A 27,066-nucleotide genomic window follows, 5' to 3' on the forward strand; every position below is an offset into this window, starting at 1 on the left:
GGAAAGAAAAAGACACGTTGGTTGATGTGCCAAATTAAGAGCACGAAAAACAGGTTAATTAATTATTAAGTTTTTCGTTTTCTTCACCAGAGAAGCCCACCAGAATTGATCAAGCCCTTGTCAACTCGTCCCGGCAGCCTGATTGCATTCCTATTCAACGTGCCACGTGGTAGTGTCTACGAATAACAATATTAAAAAAAAGCGTGTGCGATTCCACTCTCCTCCATAACGAAACAAGCGTGTCGTATGCATCCCTGACTGCAGTAACTCTATTGTTGGATGGATTTGAAGCTAACGAAAGGCTGGCAAGTACGGGAGTTCCTGCGGTCGGGGCTGCAGACAATCGAATGCCATCCCAACCTTTTCCCCAGACCCACCCAGTTCTTTTCTTCTTTGCTTCCTTCCGCCGATTCCTTCCCATTATCTTCTTCTCTCCTTTTCTTCTTTCTTGGTCAAACTCTTCCTCCCCGCTGCTACTACGAATACTCGATTGTCATAAGAAGAAGGAAACGAGAACTTTAAAGAAAAAAAAAAAACTAGAGAAAATGAAAATATCTAAGTAGAGTATTTAGAACTGCTCAAAGAAAGAAGCAGAAAGAAGCTACAACTCTCTGAAGAAGAAGCAACATAGAAGGGGGGAAAAAAAGCAAGGAGAGAAACTTAGTCTCGCATCGATCAAAACTAAGATTAGAAGACGACCAATTTCTCAATCGTCTCTGACCAGAAATCAGAAATCAGAAACCATGGCGGCGTGCTGTTCCTCCGCCCCACCAATCGTTGTGACCGTCCGTTCCCGGCGGCCCAACTACAGATCGTCCCTAACCGTTTCACGGACGAGGCCCTCCTCCGTCTCCACCTCCAGGCTCCTCCTCCTCCGGCCGTCTTTACTTCCCGTCTTTTCCCCTAGCCCTCTCCCCCGTCCTCGCCGCTACCACCACCGCCGCCCGACCGAGATCTCGGCCGTATTCGAGCGCTTCACCGAGCGTGCCATCAAGGCCGTGGTGTTCTCCCAGCGCGAAGCCCGGGCCCTTGGCCAGGAGATGGTCTTCACTCAGCACCTCCTCCTCGGGCTCGTCGCTGAGGACCGCACCCCCGGTGGCTTCCTCGGGTCCGGCATCACCATCGACCGCGCCAGGGAAACCGTCCGTGCCATCTGGGCCGTCCAGACCGACCCAACGGCGACCTCCTCCCAATCCACCTCTGCCACCGATGTTCCCTTCTCCGTTAGCACTAAACGCGTCTTCGAGGCTGCCGTAGAATTCTCCAGGAACATGGGCTGCAATTTTATCGCCCCGGAGCACATTGCCATCGGCCTTTTCACCGTCGACGATGGCAGCGCCGGCCAGGTCCTCAAGAGGTTTGTGAATACTAAACGTACATCGTCATCCCAGTTCATTCCCTTGGGTGTTTTCTCCATTTAGGACAAAAAAATCCCCGACTGCTTATCTGATAATATGGATTGCCTTCGTAGCTTAGGAGCGGACCTGAATCACTTAGCATCGGTGGCACTCTCCAGGATTCAAGGGGAGCTCGCAAAGGATGGCAGAGAGCCAGTGGCATCATCCCCCAAACTGCGTGAAAAATCCCCTTCTGGAAAGGCTGCACTTGTCAAGTCTTCTGGGAAGAGGAAAGGTCCGTAGCCCTGATCAATCAGAAATCAAGTTTGTTACTTTGTCCAGTATTAGGCTGCTCATAATTCTCGCTCAATTTGATTCTGAGTTTCAGAGAAAAGCGTACTAGATCAATTTTGTGTGGATCTGACAGTAAGAGCTAGTGAGGGCCTCATTGATCCCGTAATTGGACGGGACACTGAGGTTCAGAGAATAGTTCAGATCCTATGCCGCAGAACGAAGAACAATCCAATTCTCTTGGGTGAACCTGGTGTTGGCAAGACAGCTATTGCTGAAGGGTTGGCCCTCCGCATTGCCAATGCAGACATTCCTATCTTTCTTGCTGTATGCTCAAGATGCTTTTATCAGTGATACGACTTTCTTCTCTGCTTGCAATGTTGGCCTAACCTCTTTTTGTTGCTTTAATGCAGGCAAAGCGCATAATGTCTCTGGATGTGGGTTTACTTATGGCAGGTGCAAAAGAGAGGGGGGAGCTAGAAGCTAGGGTTACTGGTTTAATTAGTGAAGTGCGGAAAGCAGGTGCTTTAGCATATATGCTCTGATATCAAAGCTTCTAAAGATCACATTTTTTGTGCATTGATCTTGTTAAACTACATGCAGGTGATGTTATTCTTTTTATTGATGAGGTTCATAACCTTATTGGATCTGGCACAGTTGGGAGAGGGAACAAGGGTTCAGGTTTGGATATTGCTAACCTCCTGAAACCTTCACTTGCCAGAGGTGAATTGCAGGTGACACTCTCCTCTGAGTTAATATTGCAACAGAAAGGACCCTTGAAATGATAGTAGTACCTACAGACACTTTGTTGATTAAAATTTGTGTTCCTAATGTACTTTTATTTGACAGAAGTTTAAGAAGTCACATAAGAGTCACGCATAGTTTGTTCCTTGTGGATTGCAATTGCTTGTAAAGGCATCTGATCTTGGCTGTGTGACCTTGTTTACATTAAACAGAAAGAAAATAGAAATTAAATAAATAATTTTTTTTTCATCATCCATGTCTATTGAAGCATTCAGATTGCATGGATATTTAAAGAATTTTAAATAAGATGGTCTCTAAGTTCCAATTTCTGCTTCCCAAGATTACCAGTGGTCCGACAGCAAAAATGGTCTATCTCCTGTTGTTGTAGTGATAGTACCTAAAGAAACATGGATAAATCATGCTTCTCCTTCTTCTTCCTTGCCCGGAAGGTAAGTTATGAAGACTCATCCGACTTTTGTCAGCTATCATCACTTAAATGATTTTCTTTGATGCCCTGCAATGTTGTGTGAACCAACCACAGATTCTTCAGAATGTTCGGCACTATACAGTATGTACTTTGCCAAATAGATCCAGAAGCATTACTTATTGGCTGTACCATTGTTCTGTCTCCTACTGCATGTAGAACCATGGCTGTCAACGCTGCTATGATAGATAAATCTAGTCTCATTTGCACATGATATACCAGTTTTTATAGTAGTGTTCTCACTGAACCTTATCTTGGGACGTCTGATTCACTTTCCATGATTTATTGAAATGCATGTCTGCGCCACTTTCCTGTCCATGTATCAAATATGTATCGATGCTTTATAAATTTAGGTACTACTATAAGAGATTTTAGTATATGCTTGTATAGGTGTAGATGAAATCTCTTCACATTGCTGTTTTTATGTCTCGGAAATTAGATGTGTTAAGATACTTGTGTCAATATTGCCATGAGGCAACCTTGTCCAGATTGGCAGTATTACACTTTTTGCTGCATGTATAATGATGTCAATGTGGCAAATTCTTTTAATGTAATGTTCTTTCATCCCTTTAAGTTCTATCTTTGAATTCTCATTGATTGCTTTGCTATCATTTGTGAATTGCCAGTGCATTGCATCTACAACCATTGATGAACATAGGACACATTTTGAAAAGGACAAAGCTTTAGCTCGTCGATTTCAACCAGTGTTCGTAGATGAACCTAGCCAGGTACTGAGTTCTTTCTTTGACAAACTTGCCTATTATATATGCTCATTGTGTGTTTCACTTCTCATTTATGTTCCCTTTAATGATTTACAGGAGGATGCTTTGAAGATATTACTTGGTCTATGTGAAAAATATGAAAGTTATCATAAATGCAAATTTACATTAGAAGCCTTAAATGCTGCCGTATACCTATCAGCTAGATATATTCCTGATAGACGTCTTCCGGATAAAGCCATTGATTTAATTGATGAAGCTGGTAGTAGAGCTCGTATGGATTCGTTCAAAAGGAAGAAGCAAGAACAGACTTCCATACTCTCAAAATCACCAGATGAATATTGGCAAGAGATTAGAGCTGTCCAGGCAATGCATGACGTGGTAGTGGCTTTGACACAGTGTTTTTGTGGATAATTATTCTTTCAATTGATATAAAGATATATCCTGTCTGTTTTCGTTTTGTATATAGGTATTGACAAATAAACTGAAGTATTCTCAAAATGAGAGCAACCAAGAAAATGATATTAATGCTGAAGTAGTGGATGACATTGAGATGGACTCAGCATCTGTGTCATCGGCTCTAGACAATGACGAGTTAGATGTCCTCCTTTATGTTTTGAAGTTGTTTAGCACCTGCACCCAATTTTTATTTATTTTAACTTTATATATTTCATGCAGACCAGTTGTGGGACCAGAGGAAATAGCAACAGTTGCATCATTGTGGTCAGGAATACCAGTTCAGCAACTTACTGCTGATGAAAGAAAACTTCTAGTTGGTTTAGATGAAGAACTTAGAAGACGTGTGATTGGTCAAGATGATGCTGTTAGTGCCATATCACGGGCTGTGAAGAGATCACGTGTTGGCTTGAATGATCCTGACAGACCAATCGCCACCATGCTTTTCTGTGGGCCAACAGGAGTGGGCAAAACTGAACTCACTAAAGCTTTAGCAGCAAGCTACTTTGGATCGGTATTTCCCTCTCTTTCTCTCTCTCTACATATACACACACATATGTATATGTGTGTGTGTGTGTGTGTGTGTATATATACATATAAGTGTACTGATATTCACACACACACACACACACATATATATAGAATCCAAGCATAGATGAACCAACAACAAGCATAAACTTGGAACGCTTATAAAATACATATCTATGAATCAAAAAGCTTACACTTGACTTGGGAATCCAATATAGAGTTCATAAGTCCAAGATTTAACTGTTGGATTTGAGATTTGATCTATAATTAGGGGTAAAAATGGATCGGATAGTGCTTAATCCACATCCCGGATCCATACTTTTTGTTTGGATATGGATATTTGACGGATAGCAAAAATTAAAACTATATCCTAACTAAACGAATATGAATAATTTTCAGATACGGTTCGGATAATTTTCGGATACGAATCAGATAGTTTTTATATACAAATCGGATATAAAACGGATACGTATCGAATCTTAAACAGGTTATGGCCTTTCTTTTAGACACAATTAACATAGAAAATAATAAATCATTTCAATTGATCATTGATACAAATAGAACTTCAAAAACTTCAATTAACTTCAACATACAATCACTTCATTCACATTTATTTTAAGAAAATTAAATGAACACATTCAAATACAAAGTCTAGACAAAAGTTAACATTAACTTCAGGAAAATTAAAGTAACCAAACACGATCTAATAGACGCAGAGATTAATAAAGAAGAATGTAAACTTACAATTTACTTTTAAAACAAGAATTAGATCAGTAAAAAATGAATTAGAATCAGATAATTACAGAACAAGAATTAGAATCAGATGTAAACCTACAATTTTACTTTCAAAATAAAATTTAGAATCAGATAATTGCATTGAACCCAAGACAATGAAATAAACCAATTGCTAATTAAAGAAGTAATAAAAATAGATTAGAATAAACCAATTGCTAATTAACCAGCAAAATAGGTAATTTAACTTTGAGCTATAAATCAAAGTACCTATAAATAGATAATTTAACTCAAATTACCTATCGAATTATATATAAATTGTGGAAGTGATGGAGCTTGGCGATGGAGTGGTGATGTCGGCGAGCTTAAAGAGGGAGGAGGCGGAGTTTGATGAAGCGACGGATCTTGGTGACAGCGAGGAGTGGTGATGGTTGTGGAGCTTGATCATAGTGAACTCGAGGAGGGAGGAAACGAAGCTTGGTGAAGCGACGAAATGGTGATGGCAGCGGAGTTTGGTCACGGCGGAGATGCGATGGTGGTAGAGAGATTAGGTTGGGAAGCCGTCGAGCTCGAGAAGAGACCGGAGGAGGCGAGGTTGGTGACGCTGCGATCGGAGAGGTGATGACGTCTGGTGATCGGTGATGGCGAGGACACTGATGCGAGACTTTAGAGTTGGGGGTGGAGGTGGCTACGGGCTCAATAGATATTCGTCATCCAAATCCATATTCGATAATATTAGTTATACCCATATCCGTATCTGGATCCAAATATTTTCTTAACAGACTATCCATATCCTGATCTGGACAGTTTACTATCAGACAAGATTTTTTTATCCGTATCCGATCCGGATTGGGTAGCGGGTTGGGTCGGAATTAAATGACCGTTTTCACCCCTATCTATAATATCCAGAAGATCTCTAGAGAAAGTGGAGGTTTTGGAGCTATGTTTTATGCATCAAGTAGCCTCAAATCTCCAAGTTTCTGACCTCCATTCTTACTTTTCAATTTTTGAAGAAGTACTTGTTCCATTTAGTTCTATTTTCTTTCTTCTTCTATTCTACATGTTTTTGCATACAAGTATCTCTTGAAATGAATATTTTATTACTATCAGTTTTTTTTTGGGGGTTAAAAAGTAGGTTTCTTGTTTTGTTGTAACAGGAGGCAGCTATGCTACGACTGGATATGAGCGAATATATGGAGCGGCATACTGTGAGCAAACTCATAGGATCTCCTCCTGGGTACATAGGCTACGGGGAGGGAGGTGCTTTGACTGAAGCAGTCAGGAGAAGACCTTTCACAGTGATATTGCTTGATGAAATAGAAAAAGCTCACCCAGATATATTTAATATCCTCCTCCAAATATTTGAGGATGGTCACCTGACTGATTCTCAGGTTAGTACTTGGTGCTATAAGTGTAGTCAACTGAATTTTGTAATGTCCATAACTCATGGCTTAGTTGAAAGTTTGAAACATTTTTTGGTTCCAGTTTGTATTGTGTAGAATACCTGGACATGCAGAATTGCTGTTCCTGGAAAAGAATGGCGAATCATACTAAAACAAGACCAAACAAAACTAATTGAGCTATATTTATTTCACATTGTTTCATTAAGCTACATAAACTGGTTAGTGGTATACAAACTTATTGCTTTCTGTTGCATAGTTATGTTTGCTCTTAACCTTTTACTAGTCATGACATCTCACATGATGCCTGTGTTCATATAAACAAGGATCTGATCCTCGTAAGGCATAACTAATTAAATTTTGTTGTGCAGTAGGTCATCAATGTGCTCGCGTCATATAGCAACACTCCTCCCAATAAGATTGAAGTCTCAATTCTATTATGTCAAATTTATGTACCTGCTAATTGATCTACAGAACCAGTAGTGCCTGAGAAATGTACTGTTTGGAGGTATAGGGTGTCAAAATTAACCAGCGGCTCGGGCTTGGTTCAGCTTGATTTGAGCGAGTCTAAGCTCTGTTTTTAGGCTTGATTTTAGGAGCCAGCTCACTCAAGCTAGGCTTAAGAATAATTTTTATTAATATTATATAGGTTTGATAGCTTGGGCTCGGTCCGGCCAGACTTGATTCAAGGTTTGATTTAAGCTCGGGCTCAATCTGGTTTGACTTGACTTGAGCTGAGTCGAACCTGGATCCCAAGCTTGGTTCAAAATTAATTTTGAGCTGAACATAAGTTGGAGCCGGCTCGGTCAGGTTTGACTTATTTACACCCCCCTACTGCCTAACAGAAAATGGAAAATACCTTGTGCTCTTGATACTATTAGTGTCTCATTTTCAACAAGAGTCATTACCTTCATAATTGAATCTATTCAAATGAGGTTCTCATGTAGGTTACGTAGGTTGACTCCATATATAATTGTCATGAACTTTATCACTGATCCTTCTACTTATTTTACAGTCTTTACAGGCTATGACCTGGTAATTCTGAAGATTGGTATAATATCACAATGTTCTTTTTTCTCCCATATGTTTGAGAACCCATTTGACAAGCATGGCTGCATTCTTTTGATATAGATTTTCATGAATTCAAATCTTGTTGTCTATTCTATTATCTTTTGTCTTCAGTTGTAATATTATCATGAGCTTGGTGTATTTTTTCTCTACATTCATCCTTTAAGAGTTGACCTGGAATCCTGTCGATGGGATTAGAGGTGCCATCAAACCACTGAAAGGGCATTGATTGGACGCCCATATTAATTATAAAATACAAATAATTTGGTTGTGATATTTCTTGCATGTACATCAGTTAGACTCAAAATGGATGATAAATATACTCCTAGTTCGCAAAAAATATCTGATAGTATTACCAAAATTGAACTCCACATGGTTTGTTACAGTCTATATATCTCCAGTCATATGTACAAATTTCAATTGGTCTGGAGACCTCAGAATGCCATCCATAGTGATGCATCATCCCATTTAAACCTATCCTTTTCTTTCGCTTGATGCACTATTGAAGCCATCCAAATCACAATTTTATTTTCTAGTTATTCTAGACGTTTCATATCGCTCCAATGAAATGGATCATTCATTTAGACATCCCATCTTTGATTTCTCACTATATGATCACATAGCACACGTGCTTGATTTTTTTTTTCATTTATTTCTTAATTATTCTTTATGCACTGGTTGGGGCAAATAGAGGTAGGGTTTAACAAATTATTATCAATTTCTGAGTTATTAATTTCTAAGTAACTTTTATGTAACAAAACTACATCATGTGTAGAGAAGCAAATAATTATTTGTCATGTCTCAAAGTTATTTTAAGCTTGTATCTTCCGTAACCTCCAAATCTGTATTCAACAGGGCCGCAGAGTTTCATTTAAGAATACACTGATTGTAATGACATCAAATGTGGGCTCCACATCAATTTCCAAGGGAAGGCGGAGTATAGGTTTCTTGATTGCAGAAGACAGGGAGTCAAGCTCATATGCTGCAATGAAAACTCTAGTGATGGAAGAGTTAAAAGCATATTTCCGGCCTGAATTACTCAACAGAATAGATGAGGTGGTTGTATTCCGCCCTCTGGAGAAAGCTCAGGTTTGTTTTCCTCTGATGATGGTTTTGGACAGTTCTCTGACTTTGATCTCTGTTCCACAAGAACATTTGTGTGCAGAAAACTGAAGTTTAACTAAAAATGGAGTGAGTTGGAAAAAAGACTAAAATTTCAGTCTCTCAAATTAAAACATGTAGTATATGAACTTATTTGCTTCTAGCATCAATTTATGAATTGCTAATGTAGGATAGATTGATTGCTGATTCGAAACTATACCTTGTGGTATGGTCCTCAATTTATACTCTACTTCCACAAGTTGAAATTTAAAGTTAATACAGATTACTATCTTCTTTCAGATGCTAGAGATTCTGAATATCATGCTACAAGAAGTGAAGGGCAGGCTTTTATCTCTTGGGATTGGCCTAGAGGTGTCTGATGCAATCATGGATTTGGTTTGTGAACAAGGCTATGATAGGAGCTATGGTGCGCGACCTCTACGGAGAGCTGTGACTCGTCTCATTGAGGATGTCATAAGTGAAGCAATCCTTTCCGGAGATTTTAAGCCTGGAGACACAGTTTTGATCGATGTGGATGCCTCTGGGAACCCTTTTGTGAGTCGGCCACGTGATCAAACCATTCAATTGTCAGATGCAACATCATCACTTTAACAATCTTGTATCAATCATTTATAGTTATTATTTCATCCGATGGGTGTTACTTATTCTTTCCTTGTATAGATGCTAATAATGTGATCTGTATATATTTACATAAAAGAAATATTTAATACAGTTCTTCCGTTCATAATGTTGCCTCAAATTTCCTGGAATTGCAATTGATTCTGCTATAATTGCCCCTGACATCAGAACTGTATTATTTCTGATCAATTTATCAAGCTCTAAAGGGCCTGCAAAATGCTAAAACGAAGAAATATATATATATATATATATATATATATATATATATATATATAGATATATAATTTCTGATCTGAAAAATAACTCAATTAAATGCTTCTCTTTACGACCAAAGCAGTGATTATAGATGCTAGGTAATCCCATCAAGCACCTCAAAGAGCCTCAACAATAGTATGATTCGTGAACATGCCTTCTTGAAATTCTCTCTCATAGTTTTCTGGAGACCAAGATCCGTCAGCACGCTTCTCGCACGAGAGCAGTATACAACTATACATCTTCAGTTTGTGGCTGTAAGAACTTCTGACCTACCTGTGATGTTTCATGAAGCATCAAACTTAGAAGTCACCAAAGAACTACCAGTTGGCAGACAACTCAGAATCCATAAAAACACTGGAAGATATTTATCAGAAGCTATAAATTAAAGCAAACCCGTCATAGGAACTTTAGAGAAGCAACCTCTTGTAAGATTAGGGCAAGAGTTCGTCATGACGAGAATCCGGAGATCCATGTCATTATGTTGGCATCAATACTCGATTGGACCCAATTGTGGTTTACTAAATTTGATTTCAGTTCAACTTCGATTTGGTCCAATTGAGTTTGATTAGTTGATTGGTCTAGCCATCTAGATGGTTGGCACATAGACTGGATTAAGTCTTTGGATGAGTCATAGATCAGGAATTTAGATTAAACTTGAGTGAACGAAGGATTTATAACTTGAGGAGAAAAACCAGCCTTTTATTTGGACGCATCAAGAAATTGGTCATATTCTAGGCCACTTGTATTTAGGTTTTCCAAGACCGGGGCATCCCAATTCCTAATTCTCAATTTGCAGGGTCTAGGAGTATAGGTGTAAATATCAATTGACGGTTGCTGTTTTAATTTATGAAATAACCACACTTGATAACTATCTTTCAAATTTTTATCCAAAAAAAAAAAGAAAATCTATCTTTCAAGTGGTTGCTTATTTGTTGTGGACTAAAATACGCTAAACTGTACAAGAGATATATAACTTTTACTCTACAAGTTTCTAGTAGATAATTAATATTCTTTTAGTTCTAATTTTTAATTAGTAAATCCTAAATAGTGAACCTCAGGCAAAAGCCTAGGTCTTCTTCACTCCGAGCCTAAATCTATCAAAGACTAAAGGCGACTTTTCTCCCTTCACATTCTTGAATTCATATCCTACATTGAGCAATAATTCCTTTGCTCTAATGCACTAAGGAAATAGATTGGTATTATAACCTTTCCAGTAAAGAAAATCTGTACGGGCAATGTAGAATTATCCAAAGTCAGTGTCAGAATCAATATATATATATATATATATATATATATATAGGGGTTGAGAGAAGAGGGTGCACGTGTAGCCCCTCCCATCTCCTTCTCCGGCACGCGACGAGGTGCAGGGCAGAATCGCGCCTAATCTGGATCAGATTAGACTATGATTTTTTTTTAATCTATAAATTAAAACCCTAATCTCTTCTCTCTCTCTCTGCTTAACCATCTCAGCCTTCTTCTCTCTCTTCTTCCTCCCCTCTTTCGCTTTCTTCTTCCTCACCGTCGAAGTTGTTGTTGTGGGATCGGCTCGCCGGAGCGCCGCCGGAGCCATTAGAGAACACCACGCGGCTCGTTGGTGGTGATTTTTAGTACGTGAGCTAGAGATTTGAGATTTCGGTTGTCTTGCCTGGACTCAGGTGAGTCGGTTCACTAACATATTTATTTTATTATATTTTGTACCTTTGTCAGACCATGTAAATTTTCTATGTGCAATTATTTATTTCATCCTTATGTGCAAAAATTTAATTGTTACAATTCCTGTGTGCAAATCTATTTATTTTATCCGTAGGTACAAAAATTTAATTGTTATATTTTCTGTGTGCATTTAATCATTATATTCAGTACATCACCATACTTTGTGCAAATATTGAAATTTGTGAAAAGAAAAATGAGACTAGTATTGGTGCGACTTAGAGAACAGTCCCAGTATAAATTGTTTGCGATTTTTCGTGGTGACTCAATTCCATCTGGAAGTCCAGGGGAAAGTCCTAAATTAGATCACTGCGGTGACTTTCTTAAGTGACTTTGGCGGGGTTAGGGAACAGTCCTAGGATGAATGAGAAAATTTCCTAGGTGACTCTAACTTCTCTCAATGGTTAGAGAAAAAGACAGTGTGTTGATCACAAGGTGATACCCTCTGATGACCATAACCGGATCAGCTATGAAAAAAAGTCCCGAGCGTCATCTCGAGGTGACTTCTAGTTGATGTGGATCCACAAGATTTAGACCCATTGAGACATATGACAGTATAAATATTGAAAAGATATTAATATGTTGAAACCGTGCAAGGTTACAAGTTGTGACTCTCTCTATTGTTATCATTGTTATTATTTAAAAAACATGCTTATTGTAAATTATTATGGATATTATTGCTGTTAGTTTAATCTTTTTCAGCATTAATATAATATAGAATTTTATTTGGTTTTCGAGTGGATTCCACTCACTGAGCTTTAGTTGTTGGCTCATGAATTCTATTTTTTTTGTATTTATTTATCCATTTCAGGTAATAGTCAGCGGGGCGACTAAGCGAGATGTACCCGGACTCCACCTTCACTTAGGATTCACCTATTTACTTTTCCGCTATGTTAGATTTTATGCTATAGAATAGAAGTTTTATTTATTTAGTTTAGAGACAATAAAACATTAACATTATTTTTACATTTATTATAATTAGTTTTAAATTTAATAAAGTATATTTTTATTTTATTTATTTATTTATTTTGCCATTGTACACGTAGAAAGTATTGATAAGGCTTCGTGTATCTCAAGTATATTGAGATGCATGGCCGGTCATAATTCCTATTACGGGTTGTGACAGTCTGTAATATTACTTGGAAAGAATTTGGATTATGAAAATGAAGCTTTTGCAAAATTTATGCTGAATAAGATAAATCCAAAATCCAAACTATACACTCTCCTCTTTACTGTTTAACATGAACTGATGAATTTGAAACCATGATGTCCAAAAATGAAAATAAATTATTGAAGAAGAATATAAGATCAATCAAGCAACGGGTCTACAAAAACAGAAAATGGAGCATCATCATGAATTTCAGATGAAAGAATTACAAGCTGAAGCTACTTTGCTGTGGCACGCTGTGATGCTGTCAAGTATTAGTACAGAGGACAATATACCATAATATAATGATGTGGCACATTCCAGTGGAAATATCATCAAAGAAAGAAAAAAATAGCTTAAATAATTATGAGCTATTAAAAGCAAGTTTTCCCTCACTTGCCATGTAAAAGAACCTTGGCGAGAAACAAACCATCCCTGACTTTGTTGAAAATATTATGTATTTAAATATAAATATATTATAAACTTTGAGCTTTGGGATTCACATATTATTAATGATGAATTAGTGGTGGAATTAAAAGAGCTCAAAAAATATTTTAATATCATATATTTACTTATTCAAATTTATGAAGAAAAGTGATTGAAAAATTGATTTTAAAATGACTATCATAGAAATAAAAAAAAGAAAAATAAAAGTTTTGGGCCTTAACAGTGGTACATATTTTGTAGGTAAAGGAATCTAAATGAATCAACACACAAATGCACAGTTAATCCAACAATTTCAACATCCAAAGAACGTTCAGTGTATTTCTGAAACTTGAGGGACTGAAATGATAGAGACTACATTCCATTATTGAGGCAAATATTAGTAACCACAGTTACATGCACTCTTTCCCTACCAATAACCAATTCACAATTTATTAAAAGCTGAGATTCTAGAGGCAAGATGACCATATTATTTCAAATCGTGGACAGGTGACAGTAACCACTCTACAAAAAATAATTACAACATTCAAACAAATCAAGATTGACAGAAGATGACGAATGCCATTGGGCTGCTATTCAAACAGCATCCATGAAAAATTGAAATGTCAAACTAGCCAACATTAGCATTGCATCAAAAATAAGCAGCCGTCAAGTAACAACAAAGAGTTCTGACAGGCAGATACTATCAATATCGTGTGCAGGTCTGTCTTACATTCTTATCTGTTGCTTCTGAAGAAACTAGCGTTCGCATGTCAAACTTTTGCAAACTTTTAGTTCACCTTCTCATCAAAAAATAAAAGGAAAAAAAGAAAAACGTAAAACAGAAAAAGGCCACTTAAAAGTGAACTCTTCTGTAACATTGCAACCTCTTTTTATTTATATGTTCCTTATCATTGCAAACCTGTCAGAAAATTGACCTAAGTTGGTGGACTAACATTTCATATAAAGTTGCTAAAGCCACTTACCTAATAATGACAACTCTGGACAAAACTCTCCTGATAATCCTAATTAACAATTTTCAAGATTTAAAAGGAAAGAAATAAGAATATTACGTCTTTCTTACGATTTCCAGCAATAAATTTATGACATCCAACGAAAATATCATTTCAAGTTTTTTTTTCAATAAAAAAGCCATATTTTGGCATTCCAAACTCTCATCGCCATTATCCTCTGATTCCAAAATACCCAGCTGTACGACTGCCACATAGTCAAACATGTCCGTACTGTACTGAGCAAGACATATTATGTACAAATTTGAAGCTCTTGATGTGCAACCTTTGAAATTATAGTTATGACTTGCTCCGGACCATATGTTGGATCATAAAAAATTGGAACTTTACTTGACTGTACAGTAGTGGATTACAGAGAGCCTAATGAAGCAGCTGCTGGATCCAAAATGATGCTATATAATAGGCCTTCAATGTACAGATCACGTTACATGTCGCAGCAACTGCAAGGAGATATAGAGAAATTGGCCATCAGCTGTATGGTGAACAGCACTATCATGTGGGATTTGGAACATTCCGATGGGTCTCTGCAAAATTCCTAACAATACGCTTTAGGGTCCTTCCCCCTTGTCCTTGCATGTGCCCATGATCAGTTCTACCAGTACCACAGGTCCTGCTATCAAGATAATCTGAGGCTGCACTAGCAAGGGCCTTTAGCCACAATGGAACTATCATATCTGCTTCACCTTGCTTTAGATAATCCGAAGGCAGAGATTGAACCTAATGTCATTCACAAAATCAGTCAGGAATATGTGAAGCAATAAATATAAAGGCATAGCAACATACTGTTGAAGAAAGACTACAATAAGAACAACATGAGAGCTACCAGTATGGGCACAGCTTGATGTTGTCACCCTAAAATCACAATCCATTTTCTCAACTCTTTCTTGTGTCTCACTTCTATTTGTATCCTTCTGCTTCTACTCTCTTATAACCCTGTCTACATTGTTATCTACTAGAGTTGGGGGTGTAAACAAGCCGAGCCAAGCCTGAGCAAGCGGCTTTGGCTTTGGCTTGAAATTAATTTTGAGCTGAGATTTCTGTTCAGGCTCAACTCAGCCATATTCTAGCCGAACTTGACTGTAAAAGAACCAATTTTCAAACTTTAAACGAGCCGAGCCTGAGCAATATCAGCTCTCTCATAAATAAACATCTTCTCTCTCCGACACTTTATATGGACAATAGTGCAAACCTTAAGAGGCTTAAGCCAGAGGAACCACTGGATATGAAGATGCGTCCTGATGACTTCATTGATATCCGCGATGACAATGGAAGAGCTCGTTTCCATCATGAAGAGCCTCGAGGTGATTGCCATCGCTCCTCCATGTTCCGAGGAGATCACAGATCCGATGGACTCGTGGGAGACGGATCTAGGGTTTCTTCTAGAGGCATCTGATGATGAGCTCAACCTCTTCCTCAGAATAAATGTAAAATCCACCAATAAAAGGACTTGATCTGATCCATATCTGGGGGTAGAACTTTGACATTGATAGGATTGTAATAGTCTTCCCACTCTACGGAAGCAAACACTCTATCCAGAATAGTCAAAACTGGATCCTCTTGGACTAGACTAGGTAAACCTTCTGCCAAATATCTTAATCTCTTCCACCTTCAAATCATTCAACACATTATTTGACATCCTTCTTTCTTTGTCCCCATTGATTCTCCCTTTTCTATCATTTACAAATCTTCGGAATTAAAGTCACCTCCAAGCAACCAAAGTCCCCATGCCACCCTTTAATTTTTCTCAACTCCTCCTAGAACACTTGTTTCAAATCCCAATCTTGGGGACCATAGACATTTAATAAGGTCCAATTCTTCCCCATCCTTCTATCCATTTTACAATCCATCATCTTTATACTATTCTCATTGAGGCCAACAATCATTCCCCCAGATAGGCCAAAAGAAGGTAAAGTAAACTAAGACTTAATTTTGCCAACACCCATAGTTTTTAAGACCCTTCCACTAAATCCTTCATATTTAGTTTCCTGAATGCAAATAAAATCTAGTCGATTCTGTCCAATTAACTCTTTGATTGTTTGCCTCTTCTTATGATCATGGATGGCCGTGCCGGTCAGCATGCCCTGTGCCATGCCAGTAATTGGCCAATCCCCAGTTGGCATGCCCTAGGCACAGCCATTGGTTGAAGGCCACCAGACGAAAATTTAGTGCAGCTCCATGTTTTCAATAATGGATATTGAAATGAAAATGAAAAAAAACAGAGAGAGAGAGAGAGAGAGAGAGAGAGAGAGAGAGAGAGAGACTGTTGACTGCAGCCATCCACATAAAGAATCCCAACAAAGAACTGCTTTCCATGTTGTTCTCTCACAAAGACTGCATAATGCTGCCAATTGCTGCAATACTGTTGCAGATTTGTGCACCTGTTTAAGAAACATGAAAAATAATTAGTGGCTCAATCACATCCATAAAGAATATGCCATTAAAAACAAGACTATTAAAATTCATGTCTTAATGTTTATTTAACAACAAATGAAGATATCATGGATAAGTGGTTCACCGCTAAAATCAAATATGCTGACGGAATGAAAAGTGGAAATGTTGAAATTTGAAAGACAAATGGAAAATGGAGCCTGTTTGGATGTGAAATTAAAAGTGGCATCAGTAGCAGTGGGTAAGAGAAATGGAAAGAGGATCTGCTTTGACAAATCGAGAAGTAAAATTTTAACAAAAATTTATCCTTCACTAATGAACAGTAGAATTACAGCTTCCTATTTACAAAGTTAATACAGAACCAAACTTCTGATAGGAACACAAATCTGGTATCATGATGGTGATGTATGGTCGCAAAGTTACATCCTAGCGATAACTTTTAGTTTGAGTTACAGGATTGAGTAGAGCAAGAAATCAGCACGGTAAAATAAAGAATGGCTCCTTTTATTTCCAAAGTAATTTAACAGGAAATATGTAGGAACTAATTGCCAGAAAGTACTGCACAAAATTGGACATATTGTAACAAGAAAAACATATTCGGGACAGTTTTCCCTTAAAGAGAACTGGATTCGGACATATTGTCAAATGGTCAGACACAATTGGACACATCATCAAACCAAATATGACCAAAAAACTTAATGAGTTTTTAACCATACTAAGTCTCCCACTAAATTTCAATACAGAAATAGTTGACTTCTAAACTTAAATAAGAAATTAGGTGAGTTTTTGCCACGTCAAATTTGGGTATATCCAACTCAGCAAAGTCACTGAACTAGATGGCAATTTTTATTAGTAAATTGCTTACCCAGTCGGTGACTTATATGAAAATTACTTTCCTCAATAACTCGTTGATCAGGTAAGTGGCTTATAATAAGTAAATGCCTTATGTTTAAATAATACGTTGCTTAATAGTTAAGCAACTTATATAATTTCTTCATCGACCTATAATAATAGAAGAATGGGAAAGCCAAAAAAAACCTGCTGTCCAGATCAACATGTTCTAGTAAATTGCTTAATTGCTCAAGGATTTACTTATCTACTAAGAAGCCCGGACGCAAACACAGATATGGCACAATATGGATATAGGGATACAACAAATATTGAAAAAATAGGACATGATATGTTTAGGAGACGACAAAATAAATAAATAAATAAAGTATTACATATATTATTGATATGTTTAAAGAAATATTTTTCTAAATTTATAATATAAATAGTCAGGCATGCACAAATTATTAATGAGAGAAAAACAAAATGTACACAATACCACAAAGTCAAAAATGATAATACTAATACGTGACAATACAATTCAATATTATGAGAATAAATAACTAACTACCATTACTTAACAGCAAATGGCATAGACGAATTTGTGATTTTATAATAATTATATTTAATATTAAATTTCTTTGATGCACTAATTTGTGATTGTTGTATTATATTTCTATAATATATGCAGAAATTTTTTACAATAGATAATTCTATTATTAATTTTTATAACATATGATAAATCTTATGTCCAAAAGGTGTCTTAAGAGTGTCCAAAAGTGTCCGAGGAGTATTTAAACTTATTCTATAATTTCTTAAATATTAGATATGTTGTAGAACTGTTCGTCACCTGTCCAACGAGTGTCATTGTTCGACAGGTATCGAACATGGACATAGCATGCTATTTGAAATATCCTTACTTCATAGTTTATATAAGAGCAGATCCCTTAGTAATTTTTTTCATTCTTCTTATTGTTGCTTTTTTTTTCTTCATCCAGGTACTCCTTGCTAGTGGAATCCCAGTCCTCGTGCTCGTCATCATCCTCCTCCCCAATCTTCTTGCTAGTCTCTTGTCCTCAACCCCCGCATTAGGGTTCGTGACATTGGTTGGAAGAGCTTGCCTTCGTCCTTGTTCTCCACATCTAGGGTTGGCTTGCCGGTCTTGCCAGTGTAGTAGGTAATTTATGTTGTAAATTGTTCCATGTTGAGAATTATTTTTCTAAAAATGTTCATCAATTATGGAAATCATGTTTACATTATCGTGTATTTTAGTTTTGTATTGTGTAATTTAGGTTTTAAAGTTTATGATTTAGGGTGAAAATTTATCTCGCTTGTATAGTATCAAGTTTCTGTTCCCCATTCTTCTTGCTGGTGCAGCAAGTACTTTAGGCTTTAAAATTTTAAATGTTGTAAATTGTTTTTGTGAAAATGTTCATCAATTATGACAATCACCTTATACTGTATAGATTTGTATGGTGTACATGGGTCTATAAGAGGAAGAAGCTTACCTATCTATGATTTATGCACCTAAAGGATAGTTTGGTAATTTAATTATATAATTTGTTTTTTGATACTTTAGTTTGCGACTTGTGTATAATTTTACTACATGTATAGTGAGAAGAAAATTTGGCAGTAAACTCAATTTCCATATTACAACTCAATTTCTGCAATTTCTCAACTCAATATCTTTCTGCAATTTTCTCAATTTTAGTATGGTAAAAAACTCAAAGAACTTCCATGTTACATATTCTCAAACATAACGACCCCTCATTTTGTTAAATTTATGGTCAAGCAATATCTTGTTGCAAACAAAACAGCCATATGTAAGAAAACAAACAAAATAGCTCATGCTCAATTTTCCAAAGTCTGAAATTAAAGGCTTACCCTTGACATAGCTGATACACCAAGTAGAGCATATACCACATTGGATATTAGTCCTTCACCGCAGCGGGATAAAACATGAATTACCACTGAGCTTAGTGATCCTTCAGTTATACAAGCAAGAGATTCTAGCACAGAAGTTAAGCTGACCTCTAGGAAACCTGCAGGCAAGTATGAGCTAGAAAATTTAAAATGATATTGGGGAAACAGAGGTGACAATCTCGTTCTTTCTAATCTTATCAATGTCAATATGCATTTCAATGTTCATCAAAATTCATCACAAGGATTCTTCAATAAGAAGGTATATCCAAACATTAGAGAAAGATAACAAGGTCCAATCATAAAAAATGGCACAAATACAGAACTTGTGGGAAAAGTTAAGACAAAATCAGGCTTATAGCAATATAAGGCTATAATTTATAAATAATTGCAGTCCATTCAATTCAAATTGCAAGTTTACGCATGCAGTAACATCTAGTGGATGAAATCATGAAACACAAAAATATCTTTCAGACATTACGCAATTCATGCTAGTATGTTCCAGAAGATTTTACTTTACAAGAGACGAGCAGGAGTGTCAAAATAAACGAGCACCTCGATCTCAGCTCCAACCCAGTTTGGGTGCCTTGAGCTAAGCTGAGCCTAAGCCTTTTTTTAAGGCTCGATTTAAATTTTGAGCCTCAAAATATATTATAACCATTAGATCTTTGATCTAATGGCTACTATTATCCTATCTCTATCTAATCATAACCCTAAATCTAAAAAAATCTCCCAGCAAACCCAACGCCCGACTGCTTCCTCCTTTCCTCCTCCTCCTCCTCCATCAACCGGCTCTTTTGACCTCTTCTAGTGGCCTCCTCCTCCATCGACGTCAGCCTCCCCACTATTATCATCAGCCTCCACCATCGACGTCGGCCTCCCCACTATTATCATCAGCCTCCACCATCGACATCGGCCTCCCCACTATTATCATCAGCCTCCTCGACCATCGTCGTCGGCCTCCTCCTCTATTCATGTCGACCTCCTCCTCTATTTGTGTCGGCCTCCTCCTCTATCAGCGTTGGCGTCGGCCATCCGGCCTCCATCAACAAACTCTTGTCGCTTCTCCTCTCCATCAGCCTCCTCCTCCTCCTCCTCCTCCTCCTCTTCCTCCTTCGACTTTCTTATCCTCTTCTAGCCTTGCCTAGTTGCTGTTGTCTCCTCTTCCTCCTTTAACAAGCCGCCGTCCTAGCCACCTCCTCCTCTAATTAAACTCGGGCTTAGTTTGGGCTGGGCTTGGACTCGGTCTGGCTTGGCTCGAGTTGATCTGAGCAAAGCCTAAACATCTTTGGAGGGCTTGCTCAGGCTTGACTCATTTACATCCCTAGAGACGAGGAGCTAAGGATAACCTTAGTTAGAAAACAATTAGACAATAATGTATCTAAGAATCCATAAAAGGATATATTTCAAATCATCTAATTCAGAGTAGAGAGAAAAAGAAGAAAAGGTAACGTCTAAACTTTAAACAAATAACAATTACTTGAAGAAAACTAATAAGTACCATATACCACAAAAGTATGACTCTCCACTTCCATCCTATGAAGGAATCATACACGAGTATTCTTTAGTTATCAAATAGCAAGGAATATAAACCAAATAATGAGGACTTTTTTGGGCTACAATGGATCTCATTAAATGAAAGATTCAAATTCCAAAATTTTCTACTAGAAAACTTCAGCTACATTTATACAAGACATAACAACCTATAGATTAAATGTAAAAGGTATGGAACTTAGGAAACAGTTTATGATCAAGGCATATAGCACGATGTGATAACTTCTAATTGAAGAGTCCCAACTTAAGCAATTTTCTCAAACCGGAAGGTCGAAATATGGAAAGGAATACACAAAAACTTACGGATCACTATATCAAGGAAAGCAAGGACAAGATACAGAGAGGACATATTAGAATCTAAACCCACTCAGCAGGTAAAACCAAATTTGGATGAACTTGCTGCTAATGATTTGGGTAATTCACAAATTCTTCTCGTAAATTGTTGTGAGCAGATATCATGCAGGAAATACTAGGTTATTAACTTAATACCAGGTAACCACACCAAATCATTAAGGTCACATTACTGATAAGTGGAATTTAACTGTGTATGCTGTGCAGGATAAAGAATAGTATTCTACTAACAGGACATATATGACATTGCTGCCAAAGCTGCCATTCGGTGCATTGCTGTACAGCAAATTGCTGCCTTTTGGAACGACAACTCAAGTAGTGAGCCAGATGCAGCAACAACCTCCTGATTTATACATGAAAAAGAAAAATTGTAGTCATCATTGCTTCTTAAACGTATAAATCTGTCACAAACATAAATCATATATCAATAAAATTACTGAAAGCAAGAGGTGAGACCTTAGGACAGCAGCGAACAAATGTAGAAGCAAAGCTAGTGTAAGCTTCAACTAAATCAGGTTCTTGATCACATATGTAGGAAGAATTGAGAGCTGTCACTGATGCAGCAGAGGTTAACCTCTCAAATGTGCTGATACATAAAGAACCATATTCTTCTCTATGACCAAATTCTTCAATGACAATAGCAGCTGAAAAGAGTTGAGAGCAAACATATTAACTACAAGAAAAAAGAGAAATGGAAAAAGTCACTGCAACAATAAATTTTCTGAAATTCTTTGTAGTTAAAATAGATCTGACTCAGGAATCATTAGTAATCGATGTCCCTAATTGTCTTTTTTTCATGTTTCAAGTTTTACCCTCTATCTCTGAGACACTCTTTTTCCACTCCTCACACTTCACTAAGGTCATCTGACGGCTAATCTAATGAGCTTCTTCGGCTACTTTGCACAATCATATGCAGATCTTTCCTAATCTAATATATAAATAAAATATAACTCTTTTAACTTAAAATCAATCGAATCCTAGCAAAACCTACCTCAAAATACTCTAACAATAAAATCTCCTAAATTTTTAGAAGATTTAACTAAGGTTTCTAGTATCGATATCGTGATTGATATCGACCGTCCAGAAAAATGATACGTTTAGCCGTGCTGACCGGCATTAGCCGTGCTAGTAATGGCACGGCTCTTGGCACAGGGTGTGCCATTGGCACAACCCCGTGCCGACCTGTGCTGGGCTAGCACGGCTGTGTGCCGTTTGTCACAGCCCGGTGCTAGTCATTGTGCCATATGGAGCCATTTTTTTTTAAATTTTCATCAGTCATTATCAAATCAACTGTTCAATTGATCATTTAGAAGACTTAGATAAAATTGATGATAATGAAACTAGAGATGATAATGATGATGATGATGGTGATGATGATAATAATGAGACTCAGTCTGATGGCGGTGATAATGGAGATAAGACATGCGTCCCTGTTACACAACCTTTTCAGAGAGGTATTCTTTTTACAGAGGATTTGAATTTATAGGTAGTAAAACATTAGGAGAAGTGTATCCACAGGATGATAAAAGTTTATCATAATTACTATCATATCAATCATACCCACCAAAGCCAAAACACCATTATTATACTCTATATTTACAATCTGCATATGTTTATGGTGTGCCTATGCCAGTGCCGTTCATTCCCGTGCATGTACAGTATTCATATCATATCATAGGAGAATTGCAAAATTTTTATTTATATGAAGACTATTATGTGTTCAATTATATTATGGAGTGTTTAATCATTAATATTAGTTTTAATGAATGTCTTTAATCATAGTATGTGTTGAATAATATTTATATTTAACTGTTGCTTTATCTTTAATAAAATATGTTAGTTACAAAAATAATCTAAAGATAAAACATTATAATGTAGGTTCTAAACTTTTAATACATATATTTAAACCAAAAACTAAAGATTGACATAGCAAAAACCAAAAATTATTAAAAATATTTTAAATGCGCGCTAGTGGCACGTAGGGGCGTGCCACTGGCATGCAGAGGTGTGCCACTCGCACACAGAGGTGTGCCATTGGCACAATGGGGCATGCCGACGCGTGCCGCTCGGCACGCCCTGTGCCGATTGGTACGTGCTGTGCCGATAGTGACATGGCACGACACGTGCTACTAGCACAGCCATCATTGGTTCCTAGTATCGAGATCGTGATCAATATCGACCGTTTAAAAAAATGATACGTATTAGCCGTATTGGCCACTCGCATTGAATCAAACTATTTTTTAATTCTGTAAAATTATAAATATTATTTAAAAATGCAGAAAAAATTCTAAAATTTTAGAAAAAATAAGAAAAATAAGAAATAAAAATTAGTCATATATGAAGCCTAAAAACTTAAAAAATATATTAACTTAAAATTTAAACCTTTAATGAATACCGAGATTTCTCTCTCCCCCTCTCAAAATTCAAAACTTACTAAAAAATTACTCACATAGACAAGGTTCTCATTTTTTTTTACTTCGTCCCCCTCTCTCTCCTTCTCCCTATCTTTTAGGTTCTTAGCAACTGATGCTGCTGCTTCATTGCAATAGCACCGATCGCTGCTGTAGGTATGCTGCAGCACTTGTTGCTACTGTGATTGCGTCGCAGCAGCAACAAAAGTCGTTGGATCTACTCGGTGTAGGAAAAGAAAGAGAGAGAATCAGAGAGAAATTAAAAATAAAAAACTTCACCCGAGATTGTCGGAGGTCGAGGTCGTCAAATTTTGGGAACTTCTCGGTCGCCGGTGGAAGAGGTGAGAAAGAAGAGACATGCAAGAGAGAAAGAAAGGAAAGAGAAAGAAAAAGAGGCAGGTTGGGGGGGGGGGGTTTTGGGTCAGATCGGACCCATTCCGACCCGTTTCGAGTCAGATCGACCGATATGGCTAATCTTGTCCGAAATGGATTGGGTATCAGTCGAAGCGGCTGATACCCCAGTCAAAACTAGCCAATTGGCTAGTTTTAGCTAGGATCAGGATCGGTTAGGGCCTATCCTACTCTCTGGGAACCTTGAATTTAACCAAATTAGACACTCTAAACTCAAATATAGTCTTTAGGGAAAAAATTCCTCTGAAAACTTATGCTTTGGCAGTATTTTTGGAGTTGAGACTCTTGAATTTTTTGTTTTCTAGTTGAATGAATTTCTAGAGATTGAATTCCAATCTCAGGGATTCATTACTAGTGTCCTCCTTTCCTACTTGGCTTAACTCAGTTCGTCTATTTCTTAAAGAGATTGAGTTAGACCTAAAGCCGAAATACAAATGGGTACCTACTTGATGGTGCTGGCCGATCGACAACTTGGTTTGGTTAGGAATAATGTCACTAGAATGGACCACACAAAAAGAGGTGCTCAAATCAATGAAGTTTAGATCCCAACCACTTTGTTTGAAGCTTACGTTTGCACTCACTGATAGATAATCTCGACCTTAGTAGGGTTTTTATCTCTTCATCAAGAAGGTTTAAGGCATTAACAAAGCCTGACTACCTACCTTTTAGTAGGCCTATTGAACCCGATCAACTCCTTCCTTAAGTATAGGAGGTTGGATTCCTCAGTTGAGGGATCCACGTAGCATGGGATAGCGAACAAAGTGGCCTCGCTTGTAGAGGTTAAAGTGCTTCTCTCTAGAAACCACTCCTTTCCTTATTTCTGAGAAAAAATGGAAAGAGTCGGAAGCGGGAAATTTAAACCCACTTTATCGCTTTGACTTGACACGAACCTCGTTTCCTTAGATAAAAATACATCCAAAAATAAAAACAATCTAATTTGCATTATATGCTATGTAGTTTGATTCAGTGCTTTGTTAAAAATCATATTGTTCATTGACTTTGGATCTAACTGAAAATTTTGATAAATTGTTTCAATGTAAACTTGCTTGGAATTAATTGGTGTGGGCTGGAGATGGACTGGCTTGTTGCCCTTGTGATCCATGAATGCATTCAGTGGTTTAAATTGTTTTCTCCCTTAAGGTTTTCTATACCAGCAGATCTAACATCACTGCTCATAACTTGTATTTGATTTCTTCAAATGATATGTCTACAAACTTCCATAGAAAAAAAGAGAAGTAATTGCATATTAGTTAAAAGCATTGTGAATGATTGGTGGTTGAATTTGATTAGTTTATTGACTGAAATTGAACTGAATAAAATCGATTTGGAGTTAGATTGAAAATTTTGTATCAACTTGATTTTTCGTTACTCGATTGCTTTCACAGGTTTCTAGTGTCTTCTTTGCTTGTAATAATGTTATACAATCTAAGATTTTATATATGGTCAAGTTGCACTACTTATGGAAGAGCTGTAAATGTGATCAGGTCACACTACTTGTGGAAGAGTACATGCAAAGTAATCGAATAATCAAGGGTCAAAGAGCCAAATTCAGCATAACTAATAGAAACAGTTCGAATTGCAACACAATATTGACGCAAGTTCCTATATGGTATATAAATTTAGTATGAACCTAACTAGACCAGCACAAACCGATCACGCAAAACTAAATTAGGTTCATCCTCTTTGAGCCTACTAAGAACATGACATCGGTTGGCTGCGAAAGTAATCAAGTAAAAACACAAGCCTTTCTTTTTACGCCTTTGCAAATTACTGGGTACAAAGCGATTCGTGATCTGCTGGCGGTTGTGCTAGGCCACCCGTGCAGGCTGAGCTGGAGTAGGAGTAGGCTCAAATGGGCTTTGGGTCTGAGCCGCTTTCCTTTTCTCCTTTTTGTGAAGCTGATTTAGTTGATCCAACTTTGACTCCATCAGAGAGAAGGCATCATCAGAAGTAAGGCCTTAGAGCCTTGATGTTAGCCTATATATCAATGTCTAACCCCACTGATGAAAATACTCTTTGGGGTTGAGTCCCACCAATCGGTGACTCGGTTGCAGATTTGTTCAAACTCTTTTCGGTAAGTTCAAACTATTGATAACTGAATCAACTTAGTCAACATGGCCTAAAAGTCCTCGTACTACGTTGGATCTAATTCATTTTCATTCCATGATAATAATTAACTCATAAACTCTATTTATAGGAGTAGAGTTGTAGTAGATCGGATCCAATTTGCCCTATTGGGTTTACATTTGCTTTAATTTGAGATTAAAAGCAATAAATAAAAACAATTAATTAGACTTGACTTGACCTAGCTGATTCGACACCCTCGTGGTTGGGTCATAATAGGCAAATGAGAATAACAATGAAAAAAGTAAAGAAACTTACATGGAGGAGATTAATAAAAAATATTATAAGGTTAGTCAGTCCAGATCAGTGAATTTGAAAGAGAGAATAATATAGGCTTGGACTTGGGAGTTAGAAGCAATGGCAGTAGTGGGACCAGGGGTAGGTTGGGTTAGATCCTCTAGAAAGAAAGTATTTGGTGATGTAAGGTATCCCATCTCTACAATAAAAAGGGAAGAAGAAAATAATAAACGAACATAGGGATGACACTGCGAAGATAAAATTTACAAAGAGAGGATGTAGACATAGAATATATAGATTCTTATTTGCATTACATTTTTTGTAGTGTAGAAATAGACCATAATATACACTGAAATAGAAGTCTTATGGTCAGTTTGGTTTGGGTTTGATGCAATATATACCAATTATCTTGATGTGGAGGTATGAGATATTTGCTGAGCACACTGATTATTTAAGAAGTATTGAGATAAGTTTTATTTCATGCTCCTGACTGAAGTAACAAAACAAGAGAGACATCATCTATGCCAGCTGGCTAGATCTATTTTAGAATGCTAACTTGATATTCACTGAAAGAACAGTTAAAAAATTATATAAATTATCTCACCCGCTCTTACGTAGCACTCATGGCTTTGGAATAACAAGAAGTTTGTAGATAAACAGTCAAGAACTTTAGGTAATAGTATCAGAAAGTGTTGCCCTGCAAAGGATGGAAATTTGACAAATGAATTTCCTTTATTTTAAAAACTAGAAGACGCTGCAAGAGAAGAAAAGAAATCA

The 27,066-nt window shown here is 37.2% G+C and overlaps 2 protein-coding genes across 5 annotated transcripts in view; one reads left to right on the top strand and one right to left on the bottom strand.

Moving 5' to 3' along the window:
* The first annotated feature begins 256 nt into the window (after positions 1-256).
* LOC140796172 (chaperone protein ClpD2, chloroplastic) lies at positions 257-9,608 on the top strand. 2 transcript variants are annotated; one of them, XM_073149080.1, is made up of 12 exons: positions 257-1,357; positions 1,472-1,632; positions 1,726-1,955; positions 2,042-2,150; positions 2,232-2,362; positions 3,483-3,584; positions 3,675-3,956; positions 4,045-4,169; positions 4,254-4,545; positions 6,449-6,682; positions 8,615-8,848; positions 9,161-9,608. In XM_073149080.1, the coding sequence occupies exons 1-12, from the start codon at positions 744-746 to the stop codon at positions 9,470-9,472; spliced, it is 2,826 nt and encodes a 941-aa protein (XP_073005181.1). In that variant the 5' UTR covers positions 257-743; the 3' UTR covers positions 9,473-9,608. The 2 variants fall into 2 exon arrangements, with proteins under 2 accessions (XP_073005181.1, XP_073005182.1); XM_073149081.1 differs by having other exon boundaries at positions 344-1,357; positions 3,675-3,953.
* Positions 9,609-14,079: 4,471 nt separating this feature from the next.
* The window catches only part of LOC140796280 (uncharacterized), a 41,804-nt gene continuing 28,817 nt past the window's right edge, over positions 14,080-27,066 (bottom strand). For 2 of the 3 annotated variants that reach the window (XM_073149239.1, XM_073149238.1), the window contains 6 exons: positions 26,894-26,986; positions 21,563-21,750; positions 21,338-21,449; positions 19,166-19,323; positions 16,327-16,443; positions 14,080-14,782 (listed from right to left, as the gene is read on the bottom strand). In XM_073149239.1, coding sequence (XP_073005340.1) covers positions 14,558-14,782; positions 16,327-16,443; positions 19,166-19,323; positions 21,338-21,449; positions 21,563-21,750; positions 26,894-26,986 — 893 coding nt within the window. In that variant the 3' untranslated portion in view covers positions 14,080-14,557. The remainder of the gene's footprint in view (positions 14,783-16,326; positions 16,444-19,165; positions 19,324-21,337; positions 21,450-21,562; positions 21,751-26,893; positions 26,987-27,066) is intronic. The other variant, XM_073149240.1, reaches the window with a different exon arrangement.

The sequence above is a fragment of the Typha latifolia genome, chromosome 10 (genome assembly GCF_019914945.1).
Source record: "Typha latifolia isolate L0001 chromosome 10, TyphaL0001v2, whole genome shotgun sequence".
Taxonomy (NCBI): Eukaryota; Viridiplantae; Streptophyta; class Magnoliopsida; order Poales; family Typhaceae; genus Typha; species Typha latifolia.

Bases quoted from the DNA above. Each gene is read 5' to 3' on its own strand.
- LOC140796172 (XM_073149080.1), top strand. From the start codon at position 744: ATGGCGGCGTGCTGTTCCTCCGCCCCACCAATCGTTGTGACCGTCCGT. The intron at 4,170-4,253 runs GTTAGATGTCCT...TATTTCATGCAG, and splicing joins TCGGCTCTAGACAATGACGA to ACCAGTTGTGGGACCAGAGG. The intron at 4,546-6,448 runs GTATTTCCCTCT...TTGTTGTAACAG, and splicing joins CAGCAAGCTACTTTGGATCG to GAGGCAGCTATGCTACGACT.